The 14596-nt window shown below is 40.2% G+C and overlaps 1 protein-coding gene across 1 annotated transcript; it reads right to left on the bottom strand.

Moving 5' to 3' along the window:
- Positions 1–9041: 9041 nt before the first annotated feature.
- Positions 9042–11540, bottom strand: LOC122722478. Its single transcript, XM_043953203.1, has 2 exons — positions 9201–11540; positions 9042–9104 (listed from the first exon to the last, which is right to left on the bottom strand). Exons 1-2 carry the CDS (start codon positions 9592–9594, stop codon positions 9076–9078), a joined length of 423 nt encoding a protein of 140 aa, XP_043809138.1. The 5' UTR covers positions 9595–11540; the 3' UTR covers positions 9042–9075.
- Positions 11541–14596: the final 3056 nt, after the last annotated feature.

The raw sequence follows: 14596 nt of genomic DNA, 5'->3' as shown, positions 1-14596 counted from the left end.
CATTAGAATTCACGAATATGTTGCATTGCATAATATGTTGTTGATGTGGATGGATATTGGATGATCCATAGCCCTCAATCTATAATGTGATGATATGATATGTACGGTACGGAATGAAAGACCAGTGGGACCCATTCTACGTTCGCTGGCACCATGTAAGAGAAAGTCCAGGAAGACCCATTCTACGTCCCTAGCATCTTGGAATGTTATGTTATGTTATGTAAGAGAAAGACCAGGACCCATTCTACGTTCTGGCACTAATGGAAATGTAGAGGGCTATTGGTGACAAGTTCATCCTTTATGTGATATGTTTGTGATGTGATGCATTTCATGGAAGCATGGACTTTAAATTTAATGTTTATCTATTCTACTCACTGGGCTTTATAGCTCACCCCTCTCCCTTAAACCCCAGGTTTGTAGGTACAGGGTAGACCAGGAGGTCAGCAGGAGTAGAGTCATGTTATGTAATAGCTAGATGTGGACATGAATATGATGTAATGTAAAAGTATAGTATAGAAATGAAATGTATGGATGCTTATGGAAGTTAGAGTTGTGCTTGACCATAGCATTGTGTTAATCCCTTTCTAGTACATGATCTCAAATGTTTAATAATGATTATGTATATGAGTTTGTGCATGCACAGGTTAAGAACGAATGAAAGAAAGAATGAATGAATGAAAGAATGAATGAAAGAACGAATGAAAGAACGAATGAATGAGAAAGTTTTAAATTTTGATGTAATTGTTGATCATGTATGGGATTAAACAGGTATACAGGATGTATGGTTGGCTTGCTACGGGTCCCGGCGGCCTTATGTCGATCTGGATCCTAGCGCCGGTAGCGGTCCGAATATCGGGTCGTTATAGTGTGCCTCTAAATTTCTAAACTGCGCCTGATAGCCTTTTGACTGTCGGTTGTCGAAGCCGATCAAAAATAACATTTTCAGTTATCAACAATATTACTACTGCAGATAGTGGTAAAGGATCGGATCCACAGGGAAATGAAAACTTACCTATTCTTTTTATCAAGACCAAGGAAATTAACTGAAAGCAAATAGACTGAAAGCAAAATAAAAATAAAGTGCAAGTAAAGTAAAAAGGGGGGGGGGTTTGAGATTGATTCAGTTAATCTAATGATGAAAGCAATAAAACAAGGCGAATAATAAAAATAAAAGGAAATCAATAATAAGAAAGCTCTAGTTGAAGAATTGGATCCACTTCAGTTGTCGGCATTGATCATTGAAACTTATGTTCTTTTGATTGATTCAATAGATTAGTTATGGAGATGGAAAACGCTTCTTACCACCATGTCTCTCCTTAAGCATAAACCAATTAGAGAACGTCCTCTAATTAATTACTAATCAACAAGTTGCCAAGGAACGTCCTTGGGCTTTAGGCATCAAAATAACTGTCAATTGCATTAAGAGATAGAGAGATCAAATTCTAGCTATCCAAATGCATGAGATGTTGCTAGATCATACAATTTCCTTAGTTTTTACACCAAGTGTTCTTATGTTTGAACAATCCAAGTAATTACGGACATAAAACTATTCAAACTAATAATATTATTACTTTGCAATCAAGAATCAAGTGGTCACATTGATCAAAATAACAAAGCAATAATGGAATCAAGCATGAAATTGTATGAATATTGAATAAACCAAAGACAAACAATGTATGTTCAGATCTCACAATTCATAAAACAACTTAAGTTTCAACCAATCTTCAACTAGAATAAAAGGTTTCAACCACTCATGGCTGAAACAAAAACCAAAAATAAAGAAAGGAAGAAGAAGATGAAGAGAAGAAATGCTTGGAGGCTTGGGGAGCGCCGGCCTTGTGTGGTCCGAAGAGAAGAAGTGCAAGAAGAGATTCGGCCGGCTGGTTTAGGAGAGTTTATATAGAATCAGATGCTGCCCTAGGTCTTACTTGCTGCCCAAGAGGTTGCTTGCTGCCCAAGTTGTGTCTGAAAAGGAAGGAGGCGTGCGGCAAGGCTTTCAGAAGGAAGGATGCGCGCGGCCAAGCTTTTAGAAGGAAGGAGGCGCGCGGCCAGGGTGTGCAGAAGGGAAGAGGTGCTGTCCAAACTTTCCTTTTTAGGTGGAGCCTTCTTTTGAATTTCAAATTTTGAATACTGAATGCATGAGAGGCAAGTGCATCTTCTTGAGATCTTGCTTCATGAATAGGAAGAACTGACTGCTGAAGTGTCTGCACATCTTTAAACAAGGAAAGAAAGATCTGCAATTTGAATTTCAAGTAATCTGCTGACTGCGCTTTCCTTATCTATTTTTGTTTTTGCACTTTTCTTATTTGAAAACGTTTCTTATTTGGCACTTTCCATATTTGGCAGTTTTAAGAGCATTTTCACCAGATTGTCTCTTTACACCTATTTTCTGCAAAATAAGATCAAAACCACAAAATTAGGCAGAAATGGTGTAAATTATCATCAATAAAGTCATGATAAATTGGTCTAAATTATGCTCTATCAAATACCCCCACACCTATTCTTTTGCTTATCCTCAAGCAAATAAACTTAGTCAAACAAGCTCTCTTTGCTACTTGATCCTTATTTCCACTTAAGCTCTTACTCTCAACCCCTATTTTGAATCATTGCAGTGAATAATATATGCATCAAGGTTACTCACCTTTTTTCCTTGTTTTCCTTTACTTACCATGGCTAGGATTTATTTTCATTAAGAGAGAGATTACACATGCACATATTATTTGTTCAATTAAGACTCTTTCTAGCTTTCATAGTGATTTGCCCTTACTTTGAAGTACTTATTCAGCTTTTTGCACTTTAATCTTGCTTGAAAAAGTCACCAACCTTTTGACGTGAAGGTATATATTGGTGATACCCACCCCCAGTTACTCAGTTGGTCACCTGTCCAAGTGGCTACTAGCTCTATTCATAGTCTTTCAACCATTGGAATAGTTTTCAATTTGTACTCTAGGCTTTTGCCGAATTCTTTTAATCAATGCATTGGGCAAATCAATACCAATTGCTAAAACAAGTCATATTAAGTTCATTCACACATCTTTCAATTCATTCTCTCTAATGAGTGTCATCAATATATTTTTCACCATGGCAAGCTCAAAGATTCAATTCAAAAGGCAATTCCCCAAACATGAATACAACTCTCTGCAATTGATTCAACTTAAGTTTAAAGAGTAATCACATCAATGGGGTCATGGAAAGAAAGCTCATCCAACATAGTCTATGAGTTCAAGTAAAGCAAACCAAGGAAAAAAGAAAAACTGTGGCTAAGTGTGTGTGTTATTGAAAGCAAAAATGAAAAAAATGAAAAAAAAAAAAATTTCAAGCTGTGGCTAGCTATTCTCATGCAAAACTGAAAGAAGAAAATGCAAGACTGAAAGACTGAAAGGAAAAATTCGCAAAATTGAAAGACTCAAAGGAAAAATTTGCAAAACAACTGAAAGAAAAATTGATTCAGAGATATGCACTTCCACACCTAATTCATACATTGTCCTCAATGTATAGGAAGAATTAAAAATGCAAAAGAAACTGAGTACTCTCCTGGGGTGGTGTGCATGGTGCGATCCACTAAGCAGAATGAGTGAGATGGTGTAGTGGAATTTCTTCCACTACTTGCACTGCGAATCCTTCATAGAAAGGTTTTAGGCGATGGCCATTTACCTTGAAGATTTTTCCTGTCTCTATACTGCGAATGTCTGCAGCTCCATGGGGATAGGCATGCTCCACAATGAATGGTCCAATCCACCTAGATCGTAGCTTTCCTAGAAACAATTTCAAACGAGAATCAAAGAGTAAGACTTTATCACCAACCTCAAATTGTTTCCTTGAAATCTGACTGTCATGGGAGGCTTTGATTTTGGCTTTGTAGTTCCAAGAAGTCTCATATGCATCTCGTCTTATCTCCTCTAGCTCTTGCAGTTGCAACTTGCGATGGTGTCCAGCTTCCTTAAGGTCCATGTTGCAATTCTTTACAGCCCAATATGCCTTATGTTCAAGTTCAACTGGAAGATGACAGGCTTTTCCATAGACCAATCTGTAAGGAGACATACCTATGGGAGTCTTGTAGGCTGTTCTGTATGCCCATAAGGCATCTTCCAAACGTGCACTTCAGTCCTTTCGGTTGGGAGACACTGTCTTTTCTAGTATGGCCTTGATTTCTCTGTTGGACACTTCAGCTTGCCCATTTGTTTGAGGGTGGTAGGCTGTGGATGTTCTATGAATTACATTGTGCTTTATGAAAAGGCTCTCCACTACCTTATTGCAAAAATGAGTCCCTCTATCGCCGATGATTGCCTTGGGTACTCCATATCTGGCAAAGATGTTGGTCTTCACAAAGTCTATTACTGCTTTTGCATCATCAGTCTTGGTTGCTCTAGCTTCCACCCATTTGGACACATAATCTACTGCAAGGATGCTGTAGTGTATCCAAGGGATGGTGGGGATGAAGTCTATGCCCCACACATCAAATACCTCACAGACCATGATGGGATTCTGTGGCATTTGATTTCTGTTGCTCAGATTTCCAGTCTATTGGCACCTAGCACATGATCTGCAAAACAAAAAGACATCTCGAAAAATAGTGGACCAAAACAGGCCACTTTCAAGTATTTTATGAGCTGTCTTTCTTGGACCAAAGTGTCCACCACAACTGTATGAATGGCAGAATGTAAGTACTGAGGCTATCTCTTGATCTGGAATGCATCTTCTTATTATTTGATCAGAACAATGTTTCCACAAATATGGTTCGTCCCAAACATAGTATTTTGCATCTTTCTTTATTTTGTCTCTTGTGTGTTTGGGCATGTCAGAGGGTAAGTTACCTGTGACTAAGTAGTTCACCATGTCAGCATACCATGGCTCATCAGTTTGGGCATGAAAGATCTATTCATAAAGGCCATTCTCAATTTCTTCAGATTCGGAAAGGTGCTGCAAGGGAGATTCTTGCTGCGCTTGGACTGTCTGCGGATTGAGCTGAGGAGGCGCGGCTGGTTCATGGACTTCCTGCGATTGGCTTTGCGCTCCCAGTTGAAGTGGCACACTCGGTGCCTCAGCTTCATGCGACTGGATCTGCGATCCAAGCTGAAGAGTGGCTTTCAGTTCCTGTTCTTCTTGCGTTTGGATGCAATTCAACTGTTGGATGCTGCAGACTGTTTCTTTCAGTTCTGGTTCTTTCTGATTCTCATTCCTGCAAAGGTCATGGTTTAGTGCATCATCTTGATTCATATCAAAAATTTTCTGGCTCAAACAATCAATGATATCAAGACCGTAAGCAGGAGACACATCATGGGGATATTTCATGGCATCATAAACATTAAATTTAATCACTTCCCCTTCAAATTCTATGGTGAGAGTACCATCATGCACATCTATCTTGGTTCTGGCTATGCTCAAGAAGGGATGTCCAAGTAGGATGTCTGAATAAGTGTTACAATTGTCTTCCTTTGTATCAATCACATAAAAGTCTGCTGGAAAGACAAGTTCATCTACTTGTACTAGAACATCTTCTAAAACTCCTTTTGAATATACCACAGATCTATCAGCCAATTGAATCACAACTTTGGTGTCTTTCAGTGCACCTGCATTCAAAGAATTGTAAATAGCAAGAAGCATAACGTTAATGGATGCACCTAGATCACACATGGCTTTCTTTATCCCAACATTTTCAATTTTGTAAGAAATAGCAAATATTCCTTTATCTTTGCATTTAGTTGGAAGTTCTCTTTTTATCACAGTAGTAACAATCTCACCTACACTTACTTTTTCTCTCTCAGCAAGCTTTCTTCTGTTGGTACATAGTTTTTTCAGAAATTTTGCGTATCTGGGAATCTGTTTCACAGCATCTAGCATAGGTATGTTGATTTTCACTTTCCTGAAGGTCTCAAGGATCTCCTTTTCTTCTTTTTCTTTTTGGTGTCTTTTCAAATCTTTTTGGAAAAGGAGGTGGAATTTGGAAACTTACCTATTGATCAGCCTTGTGCGTTGGAGAGGTTTCAGATGGGGGTCGTCCATTTGGCTTGGAGAGGTGGTGCGCAGGTTGTTCAGCTGAAACACCCGGTTCTTACGTAGATGACTCTCCTTCATCAGTCTTGGCCTCTTAGAGTTCCTTTCCACTTCTTAAAGTGATGGCACTTACATTCTGTCTGGGATTAGTTTCAGTTTGAGAAGGGAGCTTACCTTGGGATTCAATCTTGCTCATGGATGTGACCATCTGTCCCATCTGTTGTTGGAGAGTCTGTACAGAGTTTGCCAGTGTCTCCATTATCTTTTCAAGGTGCTGGATGGAATTTGGAGGTGCTGGTTGGGCTTGATTTCTTTGATAGTTCTAATAGTTCTGGTTGTTGTTAGCCCTTCTAGAGCTGAAATTGGGGTGGTCTCTCCAACCTGGATTGTAGGTGTTAGAATATGGATCATGTCTTACCTGACTGTTGTATCCTCCAATGGCATTCACTTGCTGGCTATCTTCTTGAAGAGTAGGACATTGATCAGTTGGGTGTCCTACATATGCACAAATCTCACATGGCCTAGGTGGCTGGGATGCTTGAGCCTGTTGAGCTTGTCCTATGGCAAAATTTTTCATAAAAGAGGTCAGTTCAGAAAGCTGAGAAGAAATAGTGGATGTACTTACCTCATTGACTCCTCTCTGCAGTTGCTTTTCTTCTCTATATTGCCTAGATGAGGCTGCAAGGGTGGAGATCAACTCTCTCATCTCCCTAGGCATTTTGTCTGCATTGGAACCTCCACAGGCTACATCAATGAATCTTCTTTCTGATGATAGCAAACCTCCATAGAAGAATTCTATGAGTGCCTTATCTGAAATATCATGTTGAGGACAACCTGTACACAATCTTTTAAACCTTTCTCAATAACCATACAAATCCTTGGATGGTTTCTGTCTAATGCTACTGATTTCTCTTCTTATGCCAATGGCTTTCGAAGTTGGGAAGTATTTGTTCAAAAAGGTTATTACCATATCATCCCAAGAAGTGATAGATCTAGGTGGTAAATAAAATAATCAATCCTTAGCATAATCATCAAGTGAAAAAGGAAAAGCTCTCAACTTAACATGATCTTCAGAAATACCTTCAGGTCTCATAGATGAACAGACAATGTTGAACTCTTTCAAGTGCTTGTGTGGATTTTCATTTTCTAAACCTCTAAATTTAGGAAGGAGATGAATCAAACTTGTTTTGAGTTCAAAGGGAACTATCAGAGGTGGATAGGTGATGCAAAGAGGTGCTTGATCACCTATAGGTGCTACCAACTCTCTCATGGTTCTTTCTCTTGGCATTGGGGCCCTCATGGCTGGATTTTCTTATATTATTCCATCATGGACAACATGTCCAGCATGGGCAGCAGGTTGTGCCACGTTTTCAGCCATCTCTGGAGTTGGATAGTGCGATTCAGTGGTTTCAGAAGGTTGTTCTGCGCAGGGGACTCCTTCAGGTGCGATTTCGGCTTCAGCTGTCTCCCAAAGCCGCGATGCTTGTTTACCTAGTCTCCTGATGGTGCGCTCAATTTCTGGATCGTAAGGCAGCGTCTCCTTGTATCCAGATCTAGTCATGAAAGAAAAATAAATCAGTTAAATTAACTCCCCAGCATTGGCGCCAATTTTTGACTGTCGGTTGTCGAAACCAGTAAAAAATATCCTTTTCAGTTATCAACAATATTACTATTGCAGATAGTGGTAAATGATCGAATCCACAGGGAAATGAAAACTTACCTATTCTTCTTATGAAGACCAAGAAAATTAACTGAAAGCAAATAGACTGAAAGCAAGATAAACAGAAAGCAAAATAAAAATAAAGTGCAAGTAAAGTAAAAAAGGGGGGGGTTTGAGATTGATTCAGTTAATCTAATGATGAAAGTAATAAAACAAGGGAATAATAAAAATAAAGGGAAATCAATAATAAGAAAACTTTAGTTGAAGAATTGGATCCACTTCAGTTATCGGGATTGATCATTGAAACTTATGTTATTTTGATTGATTCAATAGATTAGTTATGGAGATGGAAAACGTTTCTCACCACCATGTCTCTCCTTAATCATAAACCAATTAGGGAACGTCCTCTAATTAATTACTAATCAACAAGTTGCCAAGGAACGTCCTTAGGCTTTAGGCATCAAAACAACTGTCAATTGCATTAAGTGATAGAGAGATCCAATCCTAGCTACCCAAAAGCATGAGATGTTGCTAGATTATACAATTTTCTTAGTTTTTACATCAAGTGTTCTTATGTTTGAACAATCCAAGTAATTACGGACATAAAACTATTCAAACTAACAATATTATACCTTGCAATCAAGAATCAAGTGGCCACATTAATCAAAATAACAAAGCAATAATGGAATCAAGCATGAAATTGTATGAATATTGAATAAACCAAAGACAAACAATGTATGTTCAGATCTCACAATCCATAAAACAACTTAAGTTTCAACCAATCTTCAACTAGAATAAAAGGTTTCAGCCACTCATGGCTGAAACAAAAACCAAAAATAAAGAAAGGAAGAAGAAGATAAAGAGAAGAAGTGCTTGGAGGCTTGGGAAGCGCCGGCCTTGTGTGGTCCGAAGAGAAGAAGTGCAAGAAGAGATTCAACCGGCTGGTTTAGGAGAGTTTATATAGGATTAGATGCTGCCCAAGGTCTTACTTGCTGCCCAAGAGGCTGCTTGCTGCCCAAGTTGTGTCTGAAAAGGAAGGAGGCATGCGGCAAGGCTTTCAGAAGGAAGGATGCGCGCGGCCAGGCTTTTAGAAGGAAGAAGGCGCACGGCCAGGGTGTGCAGAAGGGAAGAGGTGATGTCCAAACTTTCTTTTTTAGGTGGAGCCTTCTTTTGAATTTCAAATTTTGAATACTGAATGCATGAGAGGCAAGTGCATCTTCTTGAGATCTTGCTTCATGAATAGGAAGAACTGACTGCTGAGGTGTCTGCACATCTTTAAACAAAGAAAGAAAGATCTGCAATTTGAATTTCAAGTAATCTGCTGACTGCGCTTTCCTTATCTGTTTTTGCTTCTGCACTTTCCTTATTTGAAAACTTTCCTTATTTGGCACTTTCCATATTTGGCAGTTTTAAGAGCATTTTCACCAGATTGTCTCTTTACACCTATTTTCTACAAAATAATATCAAAGCCACAAAATTAGGCATAAATGGTGTAAATTATCATCAATAAAGTCATGATAAATTAGTCTAAATTATGCTCTATCACCTTTGCACCCTGTAGAAACAACAACAATAGTTTTCTCTTCCACTTTAGAATGTTTTGCTGAACCAGAAGGCAAAATGGTAATCTTGTTCTGATTCCATATAAACATGTATGAATTCGCTTTCCCCTTATGCAATAAATCAATATCAAACTGCCAAGGTCGACCTAATAAAAATCCACAGCAATCCATATCCACAACATCGCAATTAATATATTCAGTGTAAGATTTACCGATCGAAATAGGCACGCTGCAGATTCTGTTGAATTCAATTGCGGGACCTTTCTTAATCCACCCAACCTTGTATGGCGATGGGTGATGCTGTGTAGGCAACTGCAGCTTATCCACCAATTGCTTAGCTACCAGATTCTCACAACTGCAACAATCGATAATTAGCATCAAATCGCTTCTCCCACTCCACACTTTGCCTGGAAAATCTTCCTCCTTTGCGTCTCATCCTCCTGTTTCGTCGAGCATAGGATTTTCTTCACCACATAGGTGACCTCTCCATCTTTAGAACCAGCAATTAGACCCATCATTGTCATCCTCTTTCTCCTCAGATTCAACCACCTGCTCAACCACATTAACTTGTCGGAGATCATTCTTAACTCCTTCGCGTTCTGGACAATTATTCGATCGATAACCAGGTTACCTGCAACGATAACTTATGTCTCCCGTTGGTTTCTGATAAGGATTGGTTTTGCCTCCTTTGTCTGTTGTAGTGGCTACTGCTTTTCCCTTACTGTCTCTCCTTTTTTCCACAGTATTATGAGGATTGTCAGAATTTACAACCCTAGAAGAATGTCCGCTGCAATTGCATCTATACTGCTGAGTTCCTATCAAACTAGAATTTATATAATTAAAACTCTAATTAGATTGATGTTGAGGCTGCCAATCAACACGTTCTTCCGCTCTTTTTGCCATCTCAATGGTATCTGCCAAAGTGAAAATCGCAGCTATTTCCATCATATAGCGAATTTCGTGATTCAGGCCTCTCTGATAATAAGCAACCTGTTGGGCTTCGTTCTCACAGTTTTCATACTTCGCCTGTAACCTCAAAAACTCCTCTATATATTCATCCACCCTTCAACTCCCTTGAAGACAATCATGATACCGGTTATACAAAACTTGAGCGTGATCACTAGGCAAGAATCGTTGTTCAATCATCTGCTTCATCAATAGCCAGTTTCGTATAGGTTTCAGCCTTTTGCGTAGCGTTCGTTTTGAACAAAATTCCACCATGCTGCTGCACCGCCTTTAAATTTATAAGCCACAATCGAAACCTTTCAATCCTCTTCCACGTTCATAATTTCAAAGAACTAATCAACCTCTGCAAACCAATCAAGGACAGATTCTACATCCAACGAATCAGAAAAGTTTTGAAAGTCTATTTTTATCTTGTAACCTTCGTGATAATCTTGTTAGGGATTTGCGGCCATAAGATTTGCAACCACAGGATTTGGAACTGGTTATGGGCATTCGGTTGCGGTGGGTTGGTTGTTACTCTATTGTAGGGCTAGTTGTCCAATCATCTCCCTCAATTCTGCCAAGGATGTCTTAATTGCAGCGAGTCGTACCTCTTAGTTGTCGACCATGGATAAACTTCGCTCTGATACCAATATGAAATTGGACTAATTAGACTCCGTCAAGAGTTTTAACCAATAACGTTTCATTAGGACAAAATTTAGAAATGAAAGGGTAGAAGCCAAAAACTTTTATTGAATTCTTGAAAATTAAAAAACGTGTCAAATAGTCAAGAAAATGGTTATTTATAATAACAAAAATCTTAATATGAAAAATTGTGAAAAAATTTTAAAAAATTTATAAAAATGCAAAATTGACCCCTTAAACGATAGAATTTTTGTCTCGAACTTTGTAACAAGCTTACGATTCTAGTCACACTTTTAAAAGTCGTGCATCTCGAAATTCCCTTTCCGAAAAGTTGTAGTGGGCTTTCAACGGACATCGACAGCAAAAATTAGACCCACTCCAAGTCTGCCATAAAATCTAAGATTAAAATGTATTAGACCTATCAGCGCACAAAAGCCCAATATATAAGCTCATTTATAGCCCAATAAAAGCTTTTCAGCCCATTTAGATGCCTAATTAGGGCTGTGCAATCGGTCGGTTCGGTTCCGAACCGAATCGAACCGAAAAAACCGAAAACCGATCCGAACCGAAAAAACCAAAAACCGATTTGTTAAAATTTTTAAAACCGAAAAAATCGATTATGAAAGTATAACCGAACCGAACCTAACCGATAAAAATCGATTCGGTTCGGTTCAAACCGAAATAACCAATCAATTTCATGAAAGCTCGAAATAACCTTAATTAAAAAAAAAAAAAAAAAAAAAAAAAAAAAAAAAAAGAAGAAGAAGAAGAGGCTGGAGTGGAAACTGAACCTACAGAATTCATCATTGCCGCCGAGACAAGCGAAGAGGCTGGAGTCCCACTGAACCCGACCCATGGCCTCACCTACAACGCTACCGTGATTCAATGGTAAGTTGGTAACCCATTAGCAGTCCACTCATATTCAGAGCGGCCCAATTTCAGCACTGCAGATTTCTGTTTTCCATAGGAGAAGATGCGGCAACTTTGGTGCCGGAAATCACTGTGGGTTTCTTGTTATGCTTTACGATGCTATTGTCCAAGAGAGGACTCGACTCCTTGTGATCGCAGCTGTCGCTGAGGTTGTTGGTGGTGATGTTGGCCATTTTGAGAAGAAAGAACGAGGATGAAGTTCACGCGTCGCTCGATGTTTCAATTTTCTAACCTCCACTCTACCTTAAGCTTTCTATAGAAATCTAACAATCATCAGCCTAGCCATCACCCAAAACACTTAACAAAGTAGTGAGCCACACATGATCGTCTATCTTCTCTTCTGGGACTAATGGTTACTGCCCGTTTTTTCTCCGCCTAATGCCTTTTTAATCCCACTCTCATTGCACATTTCTGCTTTTTGCTGATATACCCATTTGGCCCGCCGAAAAGCAAATGTATTCCTGGAAGATAAAGAAGCTCAAGAAAAGCTTGTCTTTATTTTGCTTAGAGGACAGATCTGTAACTTTGGAAACCATTATTTTGAAAGGATGAAGTTCAGCAAATCGACGAGAAAGAAGTTGACAGATCGACGGGAAAGAAATTAATGGGATTCGACGATTCGGATTTTACTTTCGACTGACTGTGAGTGAATAGGGGTTCGGGCTCGGAGGAGAAATCGGGAATGGGGACTGGAGAACGCCTGAATCAGGGTAGGAGAAGAGAAGGGCCGAAAGGGGGAGGGGGAGGGGGAGGGGGAGGGTTCGGCTTGGGTCTAACTAGTAAATTCGGTTATTTCGGTTTGATCGGTTATTTAACACGTTTGAACCGAACCGAACCGAACCGAACCGAACCGAAAACCGAATAATCTTAAATATATTAATCGAACCAAACCGAACATCTAGATTAACCGAACCGATAAACCGAAATCGACCGGTTCGGTTTTTCGGTTCAAACCGATTTATGCTCTCCCCTATGCCCAATGGACTGCTTTTGGGTCAAATGGGCCTTGGGCCCATCTTGAACGCCCAATGAAAAGGTTTTGGCCCTCACGTGCTCCATTTGAAAGGCTGAAGGACCGTTCAAGTATTGCTTACTAGACCGTATCGGCCCATCTTGAAAGCCCAATAAAAAAGTTTTTGGGCCGCCTGCTCCATTTGAAAGCCTGAAGGACCTCTTCATGGACTGTATACTGAGCAACCTCGGCCCATTTTGAAGCCCAATAAAAAGGTTTGGGCCTCACTTGCTCCATTTGAAAGCCCAAACGACTGCTTACTGGGACACATCGGCCCATTTTTAAAACCAAATAAAAGGTTTTTGGCCCTTACTTGCTCCATTTTGAAAGCCCAAAGGACTGCTTACTGACTCATTCGGCCCCATCTTGAAAGGTGTTGGCCCTCGCTTAGCCCACATGAGCCCAATACACTTGGTCAACCCTAAGTCCACTAAAGGGATTATGGGCCCCGTTCTGCCCACTTCCGAGCCCTATATAGTTCGTTTCTCGTTTCCATTAATTCTAGGGTCCAGTTGGCCCACTCAAATGCCTGATGGCACGGGGCTCATCCGCCCATTTTGCAGCCCAATAGTTTTTTCCCCTTAGAACGAGTTTCGGGCCGATTGTTTAATTTTAGGGTTTGATGGCCTAATCGAGAGGCTCTATTCGACCGTAATGGCCGTATCTAAAGAGTTTAAAGCTTCACTTGGCCCACTAGATGCTTCTTGGCCCGAATCGTCCCATTTAGCGGTTTTTGGTTTCTTTTTAGGCCGATAGAATATTGAGGGCGTAATTAGTGGCCTGAGCGGCCTTTGCATTATCTAGGCTGGAAGCTAGGGGTGAGCATTCGGTCGGTTCGGTTTTGAATCGAACCGAACCGAAAAAACCGAAAACCGAATTGTAGTATTTTACACAAACTGAACCGAACCGAATAAGAGGAATAACCGAATTGAATCAAACCGATTTAGTTCGGTTCGGTTTGATCGGTTCAATTGGTCGAACCGATTGAGAACAACCAAGTTGCTTACGGCGCGGAGAGCCGATGGACTGGAGAGCCACGACCGATGCCGACGATTGCGTGGAGGCCGCGAAAAGGCTCTTCTTGCATGCAACGCATCAGAAAGCGAAAAAAATGTCAACTACACAAAGAAGCAAGTACTGGGAGAGAGGATTTGGGTTAGAAGCTAGAGAAATTGAAAAAACCTTGGGAGAAAACTACAAATCCACCAGTGACAGAGACATGTCAACAACACAAAGAAGCAACGGGAGAGAGAATTTGGGTTAGAAGCTAGAGAAATTGAAAAAACCTTGGGAGAAAACTACAAATCCACCAATGACAGAGACTCTCTGAGCGCGACACTGAGATGAGGAGGAGTCGGCGTTGCTAACCAAGTCGCGACTCGCGCATCCGCAATGTAGTGAAGATTGATGATCCAAGTTAGCCGCGATGGTTAATCGATCGATGTCGGGAGGAGAGTGGAGAGAGAGACTAGAGATCGATGACCCGAGGCCGAGTTAGCCGCGATGGTTAATCAGTCGATGTCGGGAGGAGAGTGGAGGTCGGACGGTGGACAGTGGACCTGCTGGAAGTGGTGGAGCTCAATGCTCAGAGAAGAGGCACAGGCATGTGTGATGTGAGGCGACGAGGACTGGATAGCGTGAACTCTCAGCTTTTAGATTTAGGGCAAATATAAAGGTACACTTCAAAACGACGTAGTATAGGTGATTTCGGTTCGGTTCGGTCTAATCGAAATTTTTGAATTTAAAACCGAACCGAACCGAAATCACCGATTTTTTAGAAAATTAAACCCGAACCGAACCGAATTAAAAATAAAACCGAACTAAATTTTTAATTCGGTTCAGTTCGAT

The sequence above is a fragment of the Manihot esculenta genome, chromosome 18 (genome assembly GCF_001659605.2).
Source record: "Manihot esculenta cultivar AM560-2 chromosome 18, M.esculenta_v8, whole genome shotgun sequence".
NCBI lineage: Eukaryota > Viridiplantae > Streptophyta > Magnoliopsida > Malpighiales > Euphorbiaceae > Manihot > Manihot esculenta.
This window is presented reverse-complemented; position numbering and strand designations above follow the sequence as displayed.

What these genes read in the sequence shown, in the direction of transcription:
- LOC122722478 (XM_043953203.1), bottom strand. Translation starts at nt 9,594, where the DNA reads ATGCTAATTATCGATTGTTGCAGTTGTGAGAATCTGGTAGCTAAGCAA. An exon ending in TGTTTCTACAGGGTGCAAAG is followed by an intron (nt 9,105 to 9,200) that starts GTGATAGAGCAT and finishes ATTATTTTGTAG; the next exon opens with AAAATAGGTGTAAAGAGACA.